This window comes from Aquarana catesbeiana, linkage group LG03 (genome assembly GCF_042186555.1).
Source record: "Aquarana catesbeiana isolate 2022-GZ linkage group LG03, ASM4218655v1, whole genome shotgun sequence".
Lineage (NCBI taxonomy): Eukaryota > Metazoa > Chordata > Amphibia > Anura > Ranidae > Aquarana > Aquarana catesbeiana.
Window position 1 is genome coordinate 169,022,092 of NC_133326.1, and position 15,103 is coordinate 169,037,194.

Below are 15,103 nucleotides of genomic sequence, written 5' to 3' on the forward strand. Positions count from 1 at the left end.
AGCATAAACAAAAGCAAATAATAGAAAAATTATTTGTTTACAACTTGGTTTTTACAATAAGAGAGGATTTCCAGAGTATGTACCCATGCAGGTTACTGCGTGGCATGTTTACCAGATCATAACAATGCAATAAATGGTAACAAATAGTGGAAACCTGGATGGATCTGTTAGTAACCCTGAATACATTGCATTTTAGAACTTGAAAGAAACACTAAGAAGATAATTCTAAGAGAAAAATAACGAAAGCAGGAGGGGGGGTATATGGGGGGGGAGGGGGAGCCCTATATAGATTGAGAGAATTATTATGGTAGGATATAATGTCGTTCAAAAATTGTCCAGCATTAATATTTGTTTCTATTTGAGGTATATGGCTATTTATATTTGTTCATGCAAACCCACTGACGTTGAAGTTGGCACTGGCGTTAAGTTGGCTGGTGTCGAGGATTGGAATGAGATTCCGATTGTGGTCTTGAGATGGCATCGGGGGGGAAGGAATCATGGTAGGAAAAGGAAGATGAGCTGACGTTTGATATTTCTTCTTTTGAAAGAGATGCATGCATAAAGGCTTGCCATTTGGAGTAGAAGTGATCTGAGGAGTTTTTTTGTTTGAAGTCCGTGTTTAGGCGGTCTTTGAGTAGAAGTTGCATGAGGTCCCGTTTGACTTGAGAGATATTAGGGCTTACAGGTGTAATCCAGTTTTTCAGGATGGTTCTTCTTGCAGTTAATAGGCAAGTCAAGGACCACCCTTTGTGTGATGTGGTATCCTTCGGGTTCTTTGTAGAGCCGATCGTTGTGAGAGCCGTTTTGGACCATGGCAGTAGGATTGGGTCCCAGTAGCCGAAGATAAGAAGCAGAGGATCCTTGGGCAGTTTAGTTAGAGTCACTTTAAATATGTAGGCTATAACTTGGTCCCAGAAAGTAGATATGTAGGAGCAGTGCCAGAAGCGATGGGCTAAGGATGGTTTCTGGTGTTTACAGAGTGGGCAGATGGCTTTGTTTTTGTCCGTTTTAGAAGACAAGAAAGGCATATGTGCCCTGTGGGCTATTTTCAGTTGCGTTTCTCTCCATATTTCGTTTGGTGTTATCTTTTGGACTGCGTTAAGTCCTTGTAGGATTTTCTCTACTAGGTTTGGATCAGGGAAGTCTTTATTCCAGTTTTTGATAGATGATGACGAGAGAGGTAGAGAGGATTTGTTGAGGAGTGGTTTGTATATGTCCGAGATTTTGTATGTGTTACTCATTATCATTTGGTCCATGACATTTGTTTGGAACCTTTTGACGTCTTGATTACACGCTTCCCTTAAGAAACTGATACATTGCCCATAGAAGAAGTTGTGGATGGAGGGTAGGGAGAAAGTTTTCGCGATGTGCGCGAAGGGTAGTGGTTGACCCGTCTGGATGTTGCAGAGATGAGAAAATTTAGTTAGGCCTTTCTGTTCCCATGTTTTGAATGATTTATGCTCTAGACTCGGCGGAAATGCCGGATTTCCTTGAATCGGGAGGTGTATCGACATAAAAGGGGATACCTTTAGTATTTTCCGTGATTCTCTCCAAGCTACTGCTGTGTCCCTTAATAGGAGATTATGTTGGTGGGGAGAGGGGACTGACTTCCATCTACAGTGTAAGAGGGCTACAAGTGAGTAGGGATGGGCCATGTGGGATTCCAAAGAAAAGTTTGAGTATCGAGAGGACTGGGTTATCCAGTCTAGACTTGTTCTTAGCAGACATGCAAGGTTATACATTCTGATATGCGGGAGGCTGATGCCCCCTTCGCGTCTGGGAAGATAGAGTTTTTTTAAAGCTATACGTGGTCGTTTGTTCTGCCATAAGAATTTAGATATAGCGTTATTGAGTGAGATCACATCTTTATGATGGAGAAGTAGCGGGATGGTTTGCATGGGGTAGAGTAGTCTTGCAAAACTGACCATTTTTATTAAATGACATCTTCCCAGAAGCGAAAGGGGGAGATCCATCCAGGTATTTAATTCCTGAGTTATTTTTGACACCAAAGGAGGGTAATTGAGGTGATATAGCGAAGAAGGGAGTTTTCCTATTTTTATTCCTAGGTATGTAATGTGGGATTTTGCAACAGGGAAAATTGATTGATGGGTCCATTTAGGTGCGGAGTGGGAACCGATGGGAAGAATTTCGCTTTTGGTGTAATTAATACGGAGGCCCGAGCACAAGCGAAATTCATCGAATACGTTTTTTATGGTTAGCATATCAGATGAGGGGTTGGCTGAAAATATAAGGACGTCATCTGCAAAAAGTGAGGTGCGTAAGTCGTGAGGGCCTATCTTTAATCCATGTAAGGGGGCTATTGATGTTAAATATCTGGAAAGTGGTTCTAGTGCTATATTGAAGAGGAGTGGTGATAGGGGGCAGCCCGAAAAAAGTTTTTAACTTGTAAACAACACATCTAAAAAAAAAAAAAAAAAAAAGAGGCTTGGTCCTTAAGTGGTTAAGGACCCCAAAACCAGAACAAGTGGTCCACAGAGGGCAACTTCTTATGAAACAGGACTTTGGAAAAATGTGATCTTTTATGTGTGCCAGACACTTTTCCCTCCAGTTTCACAAATGGACCGTGTCATCAGTCACAAGCAGTTATGGCTGCCTTAGTAAATGTGTGTGGGATAGATGTTTTTTTATAACATACCACTTCTTGTTTTAACTGTTACCAAAGGTGTTCCAAAAGGCTGAACATGCCTTGCAGAGATTACAAAAAGATATATCCAGATGCACAAGTCAGGATCTTCCAAGTATGCATTTTGTCTGTATGGACATGTTTTCTGGATGTCCAGTGGCAAATGCTACTGCAAAGGCCACAATAAAAAGTGTTATCAGAAGTAGTTTGTAAGTACAGAGTGCCAGAAACTACAGAAGAAATCATTTTTAGGAGAGTCCTTATTAGAAGTTTTGGGAGATTTTATTTTTACACCCTCTACTGTCTACAATGTAGCAGAAAAAGTAGAGTAAGAAACTAGAAAACTATTGCCTGAATGTTTTCTTATATTTTATCAAGCCCCTAAGGGGGTATTGGACTCTTTCCCTATCAGATTTTGTTTGTGACTGTGTCACTCATTTAGATTTTGTCTCAGCAGTTGAAGTCCTCCATTTGGATCTTGAAGAGAAAGTTGCTGATTTTTTTTTAACGATTTTGACAAACTCATTTATGTGTTTTCTCCACAATTCCAGATCCTAATAGTGTGGAAGGATCTAAAACTAAAGCCAAGTGACTTGTGGATTAAGAGACATTTAAAGATATAAGGAAATGTTTGTAGACAATACAGCGTCTATTTCATGTACAATTTAGCTCTCGCTCTAACGCACGTGACAATACCTCATGTGTGATTTGAACGGCGTTTACATATGTGGGCCTGACTTACATATGCGTTCGCTTCTGTGCTCGAGCATGCCGGGGGCACTTTAAATTTTTTTTTTTTATTCTTTATTTTACTTTTATTTTTACACTTTCTCCTCACATTTTTTTGTATCACTTATTCCTATTACAAGGAATGTAAACATACCTTGTAATAGGAATAGTGCGTGACAGGTCCTCTTTATGGAGAGATCTGGGGTCTATAAGACCCCAAATCTCTCCTTCAGGCTGGAAAGACCAAGATAAAAAAAAAAAAAAAACACTGTCTCGGCCTTTCCAGCCGAGTCCCCGGCATTGTTTACATCCACCGGCCCAGATGTGGTCACCATAAATCTCTATGGCTAACTTCCGATTCAGTCTCCGGCTCGACGATCGCATAAGAGGGCAGCAGGACATCCCCTCTCACTGCCTGTAAGATCAAGTGGCTGAACTGTGCCTATGATTGTTCTTACGGTGAACAGAATCACCGGCGGAAAAAAAATATATTTGGATGATGCCTGTAGCTGTAGGCATTGTTTAGTTATCACCACTGAAAGTCCATGACGTCATATGACGTACTGCCGGCGCAAAGTGGTTAAAATCGCGGCCGCACCCGAATACATGCTACATTTTCAGATGCATGCTGGTGCAATTAGAAATGAATGGCACCCCACAAGTCTGCAAAGGAACAGCATGTTTTGGCTGTGGGGGTGGGAACGTGCAATTTACACGCTGTCCCACAACAATGTGAACCTACAGTATCTCACAAAACAGAGTACACCCCTCATATTTTTGTAAATATTTTATTATATCTTTTCATGTGACAACACTGAATAAATGACACTTTGCTACTATGTAAAGTAGTGAGTGTACAGCTTGTATAACAGTGTAAAGTTGCTGTCCCCTCAAAATAACTCAACACACAGCCATTAATGTCTAAACAGCAGGCAACAAAAGTGAGTACACCCCTAAGTTAAAATATCCAAATTGGGCCCAAAGTGTCAAAATTTTGTGTGGCCACCATTATTTTCCAGCACTTCCTTAACCCTCTTGGGCATGGAGTTCACCAGAGCTTCACAGGTTGCCACTGGAGTCCTCTTCCACTCCCCCATGATGACATCACGGAGCTGGTGGATGTTAAGAGACCTTGCGCTCCCACACCTTCCATTTGAGGATGCCCCACAGATGCTGAATAGGGTTTAGTTCTGGATACATGCTTGGCCAGTCCATCACTTTTACCCTCAGCTTCTTTAGCAAGGCAGTGGTCATCTTGGAGGTGTGTTTGGGGTCATTTTCATGTTGGAATACTGCCCTGCTGCCCAGTCTCCGAAGGGAGGGGATCATACTCTGCTTCAGTATGTCACAGTACATGTTGGCATTCATGGTTCCCTCAATGAACTGTAGCTCCCAAGTGCCAGCAGCACTCATGCAGCCCCAGACCATGACACTCCCGCCACCATGCTTGACTGTAGGCAAGACACACCTGTCTTTGTACTCCTCACCTGTTTGCTGCCACACACGCTTGACACCATCTGAACCAAATAAGTTTATCTTGGTCTCACGACATGGTTCCAGTAATCCATGTCCTTAGTCTGCTTGTCTTCAGCAAACTGTTTGCGGGCTTTCTGCGTCGTCTTTAGAAGAGGCTTCCTTCTGGGACGACAGCCAATTTGATGCAGTGTGCAGTGTATGGTCTATGCTGACCCCCCACCCCTTCAACCTCTGCAGCAATGCTGGCAGCACTCATACATTTATTTCCCAAAGACAACCTCTGGATATGACGCTGAGCACGTGCACTCAACTTCTTTGGTCGACCATGGCAAGGCCTGTTCTGAGTGGAACCTGACCTGTTAAACCGCTGTATGGTCTTGGCCACCGCGCTGCAGCTCAGTTTCAGGGTCTTGGCAATCTTCTTATAGCCTAGACCATCTTTATGTAGAGCAACAATTCTTTTTTTCAGATCCTCAGAGAGTTCTTTGCCATGAGGTGCCATGTTGAACTTCCAGTGACCAGTATGAGAGAGTGAGAGTGATAACACCAAATTTAACACACCTGCTCCCCATTCACACCTGAGACCTTGTAACACTAACGGGTCACATGACACCAGCGAAGGAAAATGACTAATTGGGTCCAATTTAGTCATTTTCACTTAGGGGTGTACACACTTTTGTTGCCAGCGGTTTAGACATTAAAGGCTGTGTGTTGAGTTATTATGAGAGGACAGCAAATTTACAGTTATACAAGCTGTACACTCACTACTTTACATTGTAGCAAAGTGTCATTTCTTCAGTGTTGTCACATGAAAAGATATAATAAAATATTTACAAAAATGTGAGGGGTGTACTCACTTTTGTGAGATACTGTAGTGTTAAAGAGCTAGGAGCAATGACATACCATGACTGAGTTTGAAAAAAAACAGAGCCAAATTTTCTTTATGCTGGAGGATCCTTAGGTAAATATCTGCATGTGAATAAGGTATGATCCCCCAAATGCCCATTACTAATAAAACAAAAAGTAAATTCTTGCACAAAAATATATTTGACACAGAAATGGTAACGCATAAATCTTAAGTCAGCACTTTCACTACATTGTGAACTAAATGAATGTATTTATAGTGAGCATAGTATCAGATACAGAAATTGAAAACTGCAGGTTGCATTAGTAGCAAGAAAAGAAAAAACACTCAAGTTGTACAAGAGCAATAAAAAAAATTAAATATTTATTTGAATAACAAGTTTGGAGTTTAAGCTGCAATGTTGGCAATGTCAATTCTTGTTTTATTAGATCACAAACTCATGCACCAAAATTGGAAAGGAAAGAGCTACCAACTACTTAACAGCTGCTGATTTATAAAGGAAAAAATATAAAGGCATGTAATCACTATACAAAATATAAAAATGTATGAAACACTACCAACCACAGAACAGAAAAGTTATTGATTATACTTAAAAACGGTTTTGTATTTACGTGTGCGCACATAATTACTGAACTGAAGTGACGTAGGCAACTTTTAACTTTGTTTGCAGGTGGTCTGCAATTATATTGTACTTTAACACATCTAACCACACTGCAAGAGATTTGCATGTGCTACTAATATGAAAGTAGATTTGTTAATAATATGGTAAATATTAGATTTAGAGAAAACAAATCTTCTTAAACAGAAGTGCTTTAAGCATAACGTGTACACCCTGAACCCATCAATGTAATATAAACATAATTAGCATTGACAAGGTGGAGGAGTTCACTAAACAATGTATATAGAAGTCAGGGAGGGCACAGGGCTAAAGGGCTCTAGCCTTAACAAGCCTAAACTGTAAGAAAAAAAAAAAAAAAAGCAATCAAACATGCACCCTCCGGCCATGATCCACAACCTTTTTATTTATTGCCTCTCCATAATTATTTGAAGGGCATCCAACATTGTCAGACCAATAATGATAAATACACATATATAAATGAAGACACTAACTTCTTGTTTGACACTACTAATGGCAATGTCTGTGCTGGGTGAAAGCACCTTTAAAAAAAGAGCCTATGCGGCAAGAGATAAGTGTCTATAGATTCAAAATGAATCAACTGTATCGGATAACAATTCGTCAACTTAGAAGCTGCCTTAAGATTAGGTGCATCTTCAGTTAATGTAACAGGAAGTAGGGAAAAACCAACATAAAAAAAAAAAGGAAAAAAATAAAAATAAAAAAGAAAGGCAATGAATTTTTACTTCTTAAGTCATACCCATTCATGTATTGGACCCAAGGCCAAGAAATAGGCAGACACAATGATATATATTTATATATATATACTTTTTTTTACAATTATTTAAATTGTATGATGGTAAAGAATAGGGTCTATTTAAAAACAAAACAAAAAAGCTAGGTAAGCCTTAATTAAGAAGTGGCACCAGGAGTTGGGTTAACATTTTGAGTAGCCACCTGAGGAGCAACTTCAATGATTCGTGGCTTGTCTATGATTCTGGCAGTACGGTTGCCCTTTTCTACAATTCCAATAATCCATGCTTGGTGACCTTCTCCATACTTGGGGGATTTAATCTCCGCACAGAAGCGTGCAGCCTGTTCTCGTGGCAAACAGATCAAAAGACCTCCTGTAAAAGAATGCATAACAAACATGAAAACAGGGTTACATTTGGAAATGCTTTATTTTGGTGTTCAAAGCGGGGGGGGGGGGGGGGGGATAAAAAGAATGTTGCATTTAAAAGCAATAAACACAGAGATGCATCCTTTCCTTTTTATATGGTCAGCCAGCTTTAGGATACATTTAGTGTATTAACAACACTAAGGCACTGTATTTGGAAAATGTTTTTAGGAATTTGCATTATTCCATAACCATTACTTTATGTCATTTGGTAAAGTGGTTGACAGTTGAATACCACTGAAATATTGGGTAGAGAGCTTAACCACTTCCCGCCCGCCCTATAGCGGATTGACGTCCGGGAAGTGGTTCTGTTATCCTGACTGGACGTCATATGATGTCCAGCAGGATAACATGCCGCCGTGCGCCCCCTAGGGGCGCGCATCGCGGCGATCGGTGGAGCGGTGTGTCAGCCTACACCGATCTTGGTAAAGAGCCTCCGGCGGAGGCTCTTTACCACGTGATCAGCCGTGTCCAATCACGGCTGATCACGCTGTCAATGGGAAGAGCCGTTGATCGGCTCTTCCTCACTCGCGTCTGACAGACGCGAGTAGAGGAGAGCCGATTGGCGGTTCTCCTGGCAGGGGGTGTCTGCGCTGATTGTTTATCAGCGCAGCCCCCCCTCAGATCACCACACTGGACCCCCAGGGATCGCCACTAGGACCACCAGGGAATGGGCAACATGTGGATGGCCAGGTATGTACCCCATGGCCATCCACATGTGCCCAATCTGTGCCAATCAGTGCCCACAAATGGGCACTGATTGGCATCATTATGTCCAAGATCTGCCCAGCAATGCCCCCAATGTTTTATCAGTGCCACCTGTCAGTGCCCACCTATCAGTGCCCATCAGTGCCACAAATCAGTGCCACCCATAAGTACCCATCAGTACCACCCATATGTACCAATGCCACCTACGAGTGCCCATCAGTGCCGCCTATGAATGCCCATCAGTGCCGCCTATGAGTGCCCGTCGGTGCCGCCTATGAGTGCCCGTCGGTGCCGCCTATGAGTGCCCGTCGGTGCCACCTATCAGTGCTGCCTCATTGGTGCCACCTCATCGGTGCCCATCAGTGCCGCTGTATCAGTGCCTGTCAGTGCAGCCATATCAGTGCCCATCATTGAAGGAGAAAACTTACTTATTTACAAAAAAATTTAACAGAAACAAATAAAAACTTGTTTTTTTTCCAAAAATTTTCGGTCTTTTATTTGTTGCGCAAAAAATAAAAACCGCAGAGGTGATCAAATACCACCAAAAGAAAGCTCTATTTGTGGGAACAAAATGATAAAAAAATTTGTTTGGGTACAATGATGGATGACCGCGCAATTGTCATTCAAATTGCGACAGCGCTGAAAGCTGAAAATTGGCCTGGGCGGGAAAGTGTCTAAGTGCCTGGTATTGAAGTGGTTAATGTCTGAACAGTGTTCATACACTTGAAGTGCTGTAGATCACTCTATGGGCCTATTTCAATGGGCTTTTGTTAGCATCAGATTTTTCTCAGATGGTTTCTATATCCCCGTACAAGTCCATGTAAATGCATAAAGCAGCTTAAAACATATCGATACAGCCTACAAAGAGGTCAAATGCACATGGCAACACTGAATGATCTCAAAAGCAAGCAAATGTACCTAAAAGCACACTACACTGGCCCTGCAGAACAAGTTACTCTGTTTTTTTTTTTTTTTTTTTAAGCTCTTGACATATTTGGCGACCAAGGTTCTACGTGAAGCAGATGCGGTAACAAGCATCTCTCTCTGGTAAACGGACATTCAAGGCTTTCTAAAACGAAATAAGTACACTCATACATCCACAGAAACCCTTCTATATTGCTGCTGTTGGTGATAAATTGATATTTCCATGCAGAAACCTTAGTTCACATGGTCAACATTAAAATTGAAAAAAGCAATGTATGAAAAACATGATGAGAACATTGCAAAAAGAATGAATCATCAGAGTACGCTTAACACTTTGAATTCAGGGGACTGTATTATTTAAAATAGGACATTCATACTCTTGGGACTAAGCAATTGCGTTAATTGCTGTAATTTATATAAGAAATAAAATTTTGACTACACTTAAATAAAAAATAAAAAAAATTCATCAGACCTTTTTATTCTTTGCACGATTAAACAGAGGATATATGTTGAAATTAAAAATGCAAATGACACCAAGGACTCTTGCACACTGCAGTTTGAAGACATTCAATACAGCTTCTATTTTTACTGAGCTAAAATACAGCTCATTAATTGTAATGCGACTATGCACACAGGCGCAACAAGCGAAGTGCGTTCTTCAGTAAAAAAAAAAAAAGTGCTATTTCGGCCAATAATTTCCGCCTCATGTGCGCAAATACGCGTGAATGCTCACAAATGCTCATTTCCATATTGTGCAGAAAGAGAATGCGAGAATAAGTTTATGTGTGACTGCATACGAGTGAAAATGCTGGTAAATATGCGCAAATACATACCATAAAAAAAGTCTGAAAAATTAGATGCTCAAACAGGAGTATCATCTGCAAGAGGCCTAAATTGTCCAAAGCCCAGGAATGTACATGTGGGCAGAATACTGATTATTCACATTTTTAATTACATCTCCCAGTTGAACACAAATGAGGCAATGCTCACCATAAAATTATATTATATACTATTCACAAAATAAACCGGATGTCTCATAGTAAAACCTTTGAATAAATGCAAAATTAAAGTTCTAATTTTAAAGCTAGAACAGATAAGAGTGGGAGAGGCACTGTGAACCAATCAGGCTCTACTGCCTGATTGGTACTATCTACAGGTAAAAGCCAGTAAATTAGAATATTTTGAAAAACTTGATTTATTTCAGTAATTGCATTCAAAAGGTGTAACTTGTACATTATATTTATTCATTGCACACAGACTGATGCATTCAAATGTTTATTTCATTTAATTTTGATGATTTGAAGTGGCAACAAATGAAAATCCAAAATTCCGTGTGTCACAAAATTAGAATATTGTGTAAGGGTTAAATTTTGAAGACACCTGGTGCCACAAACTAATCAGCTGATTAACTCAAAACACCTGCAAAGGGCTTTAAATGGTCTCTCAGTCCAGTTCTGAAGCCTACACAAACATGGGGAAGACTTCAGATTTGACAGCTGTCCAAAAGGCGACCATCGACACATTGCACAAGGAGGGAAAGACACAAAAGGTTATTGCTGAAGAGGCTGGCTGTTCTCAGAGCTCTGCGTCCAAACACATTAATAGAGAGGCAAAGGGAAGGAAAAACTGTGGTCAGAAAAAGTGTACAAGCGATAGGGATCACCGCGCCCTAGTCAAGATTGTGAAAAAAAACCCATTCAAAAATGTGGGGGAGATTCACAAGGAGTGGACAGCTGCTGGAGTCAGTGCTTCAAGATCCACCACCAAGAGACGCTTGAAAGACATGGGTTTCAACTGCCGCATACCTCGTGTCAAGCCACTGTTGACCAAGAAACAGCGCGAAAACCGTCTCACCTGGGCTAAGGAAAAAAAGAGCTGGACTGCTGCTGAGTGGTCCAAAGTCATGTTTTCTGACGAAAGCAAATTTTGCATTTCCTTTGGAAATCGAGGTCCCAGAGTCTGGAGGAAGACAGGAGAGGCACAGGATCCACGTTGCCTGAAGTCTAGTGTAAAGTTTCCACCATCAGTGATGGTTTGGGGTGCCATGTCATCTGCTGGTGTCGGTCCACTCTGTTTCCTGAGATCCAGGGTCAACGCAGCCGTCTACCAGCAAGTTTTAGAGCACTTCATGCTTCCTGCTGCTGACCTGCTCTATGGAGATGGAGATTTCAGGTTCCAACAGGACTTGGCGCCTGCACACAGCGCAAAACCTACCCGTGCCTGGTTTACGGACCATGGTATTTCTGTTCTAAATTGGCCAGCCAACTCCCCTGACCTTAGCCCCATAGAAAATCTGTGGGGTATTGTGAAAAGGAAGATGCAGAATGCCAGACCCAACAACGCAGAAGAGTTGAAGGCCACTATCAGAGCAACCTGGGCTCTCATAACACCTGAGCAGTGCCAGAAACTCATCGACTCCATGCCACGCCGCATTAATGCAGTAATTGAGGCAAAAGGAGCTCCAACCAAGTATTGAGTATTGTACATGCTCATATTTTTCATTTTCATACTTTTCAGTTGGCCAACATTTCTAAAAAATCCCTTTTTTGTATTAGCCTTAAGTAATATTCTAATTTTGTGACACACGGAATTTTGGATTTTCATTTGTTGCCACTTCAAATCATCAAAATTAAATGAAATAAACATTTGAATGCATCAGTCTGTGTACAATGAATAAATATAATGTACAAGTTACACCTTTTGAATGCAATTACTGAAATAAATCAAGTTTTTCAAAATATTCTAATTTACTGGCTTTTACCTGTATATAAAGATAACTCTAGGAGCCTGTGGACTTCATAGAAAGTGCAGCATGCTGACTTTTCAGTGTGGGGCTGCGCCTTCACTGTCCAGATAACAGACTTGCAGTTGAATCTGAGACCATACACTATAAACCATACAAGCTAACTCCAGGGGAGGTCACCAACCTAACCTTGCTGCCAAGCACAGACTTTTCAACAACAGAACTTGTTTTTGCCAGATACGGCAATTTACATACATGAATTTTAACATCAAGTAGCTGTGTGCTTGTACCTCCTCTTTAAAAACAAGAAAACAAAACAACGTGTACACACATTATGGAAGCTCACATTTCAATTTCAAGTATGGAAAAAAAAATCTGGTCATCAGTAGCATCCAGTAAAAACATTTTTAAACGTATTCTATACAACATTTCATTGCTTTTTATTCCGTATAGATTTGGCATTAAAGTGAACCTGTGGCTAGACTATTGACGCTAAAGTACTTACATATTCTTAAGAAACAGTACTTCTGCTGTGGCTTTAACCACTTGACTTCCGGAAGATTTAACCCCCTTATGACCAGGACATTTTTTTGCGTTACGACACTGCGTTACTTTAACAGACAATTGCGCGATCATGCAATGCTGTACCTAAATAAAATTTATGTCATTTTTTCTGCCCAGAAATAGAGCTTAATTTTGGTGGTATTTAATCACCACTGCATTTGTTTATTTTTTGCGCTAACAACAAAAAAAAGAGACAATTTTGAAAAAAAAAAAAAAAAATTAATTTTTTATTACTACTTTCTGCTATAAAACATATCCAATAAAAAAATAAAAATCAAATGTCTTCATACATTTAGGCCAATATGTATTCTGTTACATGTTTTTGGTAAAAAAACAAAAAAAAAATAAAATAAGCGTATATTGATTGGTTTAGGCAAGCATCTATCTACAAACTAAGGGATATATTTTTTATTTATTTATTTTAAACTAGTAATGGCGGGGATCTGCAACTTATAGCGGGACTATGATATTATGGCAGAAAATCGGACATTGACACTGACACCAATACAGTGATCAATGCTAAAAATAGGATTTTTTTCGTCATACCTGTAAAATCCTTTTCTTTGATTACATCATGGGACACAGAGTCAGGTTAATATTCATTACCTTCTGGGACATCCCAGAATAGCCTTGAGGGGAGGGAGACACCCTGCCAAACAATAGCCATCAGAACTTATATGGCAGCCCGCAGTACACTGCGGCCAAAAGCCAAATCCTCGGCTGCTCGAACATCCACTTGATAAAATTTTGTGAACGTGTGCACTGAAGAGCAGGTAGCAGCCTTACAAATCTGAGCCACAGATACCTGATGGCGAAAAAGCCCAGGAGGTTCCTACACCCCTCATAGAATGAGCACTCGCCCTAAAAGGGAGAAGATTTACATTTCAGACCGAAGGCCTGAATGATCAATTGATGGTCCCAATTGGCAACGGAAGCCTTGGAAGCTGCCAGCCCCTTCTTAGGTCCTTTTGGTAAAACAAAAAAAGGAGTCTGATCCTCGGATCTCCGCAGATCTAGACAAATAAACCTTGACTGCCCGGACAATGCCCAAGGAGTGCAGTCATCTCTCTTCCACTGAACGAGGCTGAGAGAAAAAAGGCGGCAAAATAATGTCCTGATTTAACCTCCCTGGCGGTTTTCCCGAGTGTGGCTCGGGGTTAAAATTCAGTACCATTAGCGGTAACCCCGAGCCACACTCGGGATCGCATTGCAGGATCCTGGGGCGGCGTTACTTACCTTGTCCCCGGGATCCTGCGATGTCACCCGCAGTGTCCGAGGGCTCCGTCCTCCTCCGAAGCCTCTCCGTGCCAGGCTCCGTTCCCTGCGAGCGGCGCAACGCTCGGGGGCGGAGCCTGGCGACAAATTCAAAAAAATGTCAAAAGCATAACACATACAGTACTGTAATCTTACAGATTACAGTACTGTATGAAATGATTTCACATCCCTTTTGTCCCCAGTGCTTTGTCCCATGCCCTGCATGCAATTTTACATGATATACACTGTTCTTTCTGCCTGGAAACTGGAGATTGTCCATAGCAACCAAAAAGTGTCCCTTTAAGTCAAAAGTGGCTTTAGACCAGCTAGAAAACAGCGATAGTAAATTAGAACACTTGCAGAATTGAGCGATAGTGAATTGTGGGGAAATTTATTTTATTACTATTTTTTTTTTTTTTTTATTATTTATTTTTATTTATTATATTATAATTTATGTTTTTGTGTTTCAAACTTTATCATACCCGGGATATCTACTAGACTCTGGTTTGGACAGATTTAAGTGTGTTATTGTTAAGATTTACAGACCTACAATATAAAACGCCAAATTTCCATGCAAAATAATGGTACCGCTTTCAGCACCTAAAATCCGAAATAATCATACCGCCAGGGAGGTTAAATGAAAGGCCGACACCATTTTTGGCAAAAGGGATGAAAGGTCGTAACACGACCCTGTCGTGGTGAAGGGTCAAGTACGGTTTCCCAAGAGCAAGTCTAATGGAATTTCCTTGATAGGTTCAAATGGTTGTCTCTGTAACACAGACAGCACCAAGTTCAAGGACACATAGGTGACCTAATGGGGGGAAGCAAGCGAATTGCCCCCTGCATAAAGGTTTGGACCAGTGAATGGGAGGCCCAGGGAAGAATACTGAAACTTGACCTCTAATTGTACTAATTAATTTTCACTGCTGACTGTAGAAGAGAGAGAATTCTCCCAATCATGTATTTCCGAAGATGCCATCTTTTGGCTTCACACCAAGCAATACAAGTCTTCCAGACCTTATGATAGATCTTCCTAGTGACAGCTTTTCTAGCATTCACTAGGGTAGACATCACTGGTTCTCGAGATGCCATGGTCCTTTAACACCCTGGCTTCAATAGCCATGTCCTCAAATTAGAGAGACTGTAAATTGGGGTGGAATATAGGACCTTGAGACAGTAGATCGGGGCAACATGGAAGCGTCCATGGCCCGTCTATTGTCAATCTCACAATCTCCGGGAACCAGGGCCTTCTGGGCCAGGCTGGTGCCACCAGAATGACTGGAACTCCCTCTCTCTGAATTCTGCACAACAAATGTGGAAGGAGAGGGATCGGAGGGAAAGCATAAACCAGGGAGTACTGACTCCATGAAACTACCAGATCATCTGCTCCGATTGCCAGAGGA

At 41.1% G+C, this 15,103-nt stretch overlaps 1 protein-coding gene across 3 annotated transcripts in view; it reads right to left on the bottom strand.

Moving 5' to 3' along the window:
* Positions 1-6,046: 6,046 nt before the first annotated feature.
* Positions 6,047-15,103, bottom strand: part of SEPHS1 (selenophosphate synthetase 1) — a 121,123-nt gene continuing 112,066 nt past the window's right edge. For all 3 annotated transcript variants that reach the window (XM_073619513.1, XM_073619512.1, XM_073619515.1), the window contains one exon: positions 6,047-7,457. In XM_073619513.1, the coding sequence (XP_073475614.1) occupies positions 7,243-7,457 (215 nt within the window). In that variant the 3' untranslated portion in view covers positions 6,047-7,242. The remainder of the gene's footprint in view (positions 7,458-15,103) is intronic.